At 43.6% G+C, this 4394-nt stretch overlaps 1 protein-coding gene across 1 annotated transcript in view; it reads right to left on the bottom strand.

The window, feature by feature from the left end:
• pik3c2b (phosphatidylinositol-4-phosphate 3-kinase, catalytic subunit type 2 beta) overlaps positions 1-4394 on the bottom strand; it is a 28964-nt gene that overhangs the window by 18024 nt on the left and 6546 nt on the right. The window contains 8 exon segments of the mRNA XM_031847152.1: positions 41-63; positions 230-397; positions 1117-1239; positions 2998-3193; positions 3441-3474; positions 3568-3714; positions 3926-3989; positions 4169-4248. Of these exon segments, the coding sequence (XP_031703012.1) occupies positions 41-63; positions 230-397; positions 1117-1239; positions 2998-3193; positions 3441-3474; positions 3568-3714; positions 3926-3989; positions 4169-4248 (835 nt within the window).

Genomic DNA, 4394 nt, shown 5'->3' with positions numbered 1-4394 from the left:
ACACACACACACACACACACACACACACACACACACACACACACACAGGTCAGTCCACACACACTTCGTGCTGAGGAGGAAACTACATCATAAAGGTCGGAGGAACTGATGTAACTCTCAATTCAGATATAGGACAGGAAGTGGTGAACGTGGAGGTCGTCAACATAACAAACCGCCTCTAACTAGTCGGAGGTGATGTCTTCCTGTGTCGGGGCGTCATGTGACTCACTGTCTGAAGTTGAAGAGCGGCATGGTGACCCAGCCCAGAGCCTCGATGCTGCGCCGCTGCCTGCCCTTCTCCTCAGCTCCTCCGGGGGGCGGCAGAGAGCTGGCGTACAGAGTCACCGTCAGCTGAGACTCTCTGGGCAGCTGGTTGATCTGCACCGGGAAACACACCCTGCATGGAGGGAAGGGGGGGGGGATAACATGGTGTTCATCTAAACCAGGCGGCAAACGTGCATTCTCTCTAATGTCCACCAGGGGACGATTCCTCTGGTTGTATAGAAGTCTATGAGAAAATGACTCTACTTCTCTCTTGATTTATTACCTCAGTAAACATTGTAAACATGAGTTCATGGTCTCAATCTCTAGTTTCAAGTCTTCCTCAATACAGCATGATGTTCATTTAGTACATTATGGTCCATTTAGAGTCAAACAGACCATAAAGCAGGGGATGCTTTAGGGGCGGGGCTACCTTGTGATTGACAGGTGTTTTCGTCTTATAACTTTAACCCTTTCACAGCGTGTTTTCAATTCGTCAAAGTTATTTGTAACATTTTTGGTGGCTAAAAAATCTCAATGTCCATTCAGTGTTCGGTTGCACTTAGCTCCACCCTCTGGTGTCACTTCTGGTTGTAAAAAAACAAGATGGCGACGTCCAAAATGCCAAACTTGAGGCTTCAAAACATCAGTCCATCAACCGATAGGTGGCGTCACGGTGACTACATCACCTTCTTACATAAAGTCTTTGGTCCACACCTGAAGAACTCATTTCTATTTTACTGGAGATTCAAACTTTTGGCCATGTAGTGTCTTTAATGTAAGTTGTAGTTGTATCATTAACTACACCTGAACACTGTTCTGTGTGTGCGGGTGAGGCTGTGGTGCGGTACGTACCTCTGGTCCCACACCACCAGGTGGAACAGGTATTTGCTGACCGACTGTTTGCTGGTGTGCTGCGGCGCGCAGAGCTCCGCCCCTCCGTGAGTCAGAGAGCAGGACAGGAAGAAACCCTCGTAACTGTTCCAATCAGAGAGCGGCACGGGGAAATGATGTCATGACGATGTCATGATGATGATGTCAGAGACGTACAAATCACAATGTGATGAATCCGTTTCCAGATCGGCATGAAAACAGCAAACAGGTAGCGCAACATCTTACACTTTTAAATTATTTTGTTAGTCAAGTTTCACCAAAATATATTATAATATATATAAAATATATATAAACACTTTCCACTGATTCCCCAGACGAGGACAACAGTAAAAGGTTTTAAACCGCTGAGATAGTCTCTAACAAAATGTTATATTATTATATTATAAATAATGTTTTCGTTTTTATATCAAATCTTAATGTAAAAAAGTAACTAAAGCGGATAAATAAATTTGCCAGTAAATATTGTACTTTTTACTGCACTACATTTATTTGACACGTGTTGTTACTATTTATGTTAAAAACCTGATATATTTATATGATATGATGCAGTACTTTACTAGTAATGTACCCAGCAGTACACAGTATCAAAAACTGGCTTCACTTTGAAGAACTTCAACATAAAAACGCTCTTACGTGTTTTAGTAAGTGATAAAAAAAGAACAACATAATATTCTATGATAACACTTTGATTTGAGTATTTTTACTTTTCATACTTAAAGTACATTTTGCTGATAATACTTCTGTCCTTTTACTTTCAGTAACATTGTAGTTTCAGGACTTTTACATGTAATGAAGTATTTTTAGACTGTGGTATTTTTACTTCTACTGCAGCAAAGGATCCAAGTACAAGTAGTGGAAATATTCACAAAAACCTCAAAGTTGTACTTAAGTACAATACTTGAGTAAATGTCCTCAGTTAAATTCCACCACACACACACACACACACACACACACACACACACACACACACACACACACACACACACACACACACACGGCGTGTGATGCTGACAGCCAGGTGTTGGCCGGCCCTGCCTCCTCTCAGATGTCAAAGGTCAGCTCTGGTTCCCAGGCAGTCAGCCCTTTGGCCCGGCAGAGAGAGAGTGTGTGTGCGTGTGTGTGTGTGTGTGTGTGTGTTAGTGGGGGAGGGGCAGCAGCTCTCAGCTGAGCTTCCTTTGTTTCAGGACACACACACACAGTGTGCTGAATCATCAGTGTGCTTGTTCACACTACAACTCGTTGCTGCCATCCATCCGTCTAAAGCTTTGTTTATAGTCGCGCGTGGCACCGTAGCTCGGACGGCGCCCGCGCTACGATAAAGGCGTTTATGCTCAATATGCAGTTTGTTGCATTATTCTCCGAAACACCAGAGGGCGTACAGACAAAATAAACTGAAGAATCAAGAAGAGTGTACCTCAGAGATATGAACACAGACTGTACGTGTAACTGGCTAAAAGCCATAAAAACAACCTCCACAATAGAGAGGATGGATTTTAGTTCTCTGTAAACTTATATCTCATATTCATAAACTACTTTATATGATCTCTGTAAAGAAAGAAGTCAAGTATTACGTGCATTGTAAACAATGGTTGAATATTCTGTAAACTATTTAATTTGGATGCAAAATGATGTATATTTATTTATCTTCTTTCTTTTCATAAAGGATTGTCCAATGTGTCCTACTTTAAAGGAGATAAGAAAGGAAGCACTGAAGCACCTTTCCTTAGATTTGAGAGGATTTGACGAGCTCTCATCAGATACTTTCGGGTCATTTTTAACCTCGTTAGGAACCTTCTGAAGCAGGTGTTTGTGTCTGCGTGTTTTGCGTTTGTTTCGTCGTACCTGGCGGCCCAGGTGATGGGAATGCGGTGGGCGGCGTGCACGTTGAAGGAGAGCACGTTGGTGACGAGGCCGGCCTCCTGCACCGGTGCCGTGCAGCAGCGACTCTGAGCCGTCGTGTGGAAGTTGGCGTTGAACGTGCTGCAGTACAGATCTACCAGATCCAAGATGGCCGCCGTCAACTTCTCCACCACTTTCTCTGTGAAACGAGGTCAGAAACAGGATTGGAAACTTCTGAATTCACCTCAGAGGTGCTGTCCTGAACTTTCATTGTTTAGTCATGAGTATTTCTTATTGTAGAGAATTATGCAGGAAGAGGAAGTACTCAGATGTTTTACTTAAAGCTACTACAAGAACTTTTATTCTGTGTTGATTTTGGCGGTCCCTGTGGACTAAAGTGGTAGTGTTTCCGAACAGCCTGTGCCATTGATGATGTTGGGACGTACCTCTGTTCTCTCTGACAGTGAGCACTGACGCATCCTGGGAGGACAGACGGGAAGAGAAGACACCATGAAGAGAACAACATGTGAACGTCTGTTTTCATGAATGAAACTGTCTCCGTCTGTCTGTCACCTTGAGGACTTTGGGCTGCAGACGACAGGGGCATGCTGGGAGCTGGCTGAGAGCGGAGGTCACATCGGGCGTCTCCACGGCAGCTAACGAGTTGCAGAGTGCCTTCACCGATTGGACGAGACGCTCCACGTGCAGCGGCAGCTCCGCCTTCAGAGACAAACGGGAGAGAAGAAGAAGAAGAAATGTGGTTTGATTTGGTCCATGTAAACAATTGAATTTGGGTTCTGAAGAGTGTCTTTGAGAGGAATTATTTTAGTTTTGAAAGCTGGAAAAGGAAGACAGTTTGGTAAGTGAGGACACATTGTGAAGGGGGAGACCATTTTGGAACGCGAGGACATTTTGGAGAGAGAGCTGTTACCTCTGACAGCAGGAAGTACTCGGCTTCATTATGAAAAGTATCCAGCAGAAGAGTCAGAGCCTCCCTGTTCACAGAGAAAAATAGGGAAATTAACCTTAAAAGAAGCTTAAAAATGGATCGAAATACAAACAAAATGTATACTACTTTATAATTTAATCAATTACAGTATCAGGACATTCAAAAATGGAGCCAATATTCATCATGATTAATACTAATCATTAAGGTAGAGGCTCCGCCCCTCACCTGGTGACAGTCTGTTTGATTGGACGCTCCTGCAGCAGGATGTTGTGGTTCATGGTGGACAACGTCTCATCGTCTCCCTTCTGTTGTCAAAAGGTTAAAAATTATTATTAATCTGCATTGATCTCTTAATGATCCACGTTCTGTCCTGCACCAGACTCCTGTTTGAAAATCCATAAATCTGTGTGTGTGTGTGTGTGTGTGTGTGTGTGTGTGTGTGTGTGTGTGT

The sequence above is a fragment of the Anarrhichthys ocellatus genome, unplaced genomic scaffold (genome assembly GCF_004355925.1).
Source record: "Anarrhichthys ocellatus isolate YVR2014 unplaced genomic scaffold, GSC_Weel_1.0 scaffold1, whole genome shotgun sequence".
Taxonomy (NCBI): domain Eukaryota; kingdom Metazoa; phylum Chordata; class Actinopteri; order Perciformes; family Anarhichadidae; genus Anarrhichthys; species Anarrhichthys ocellatus.
Note: the sequence above shows the minus strand (reverse complement) of the source record. Positions and strands in the feature narration are given on the sequence as shown.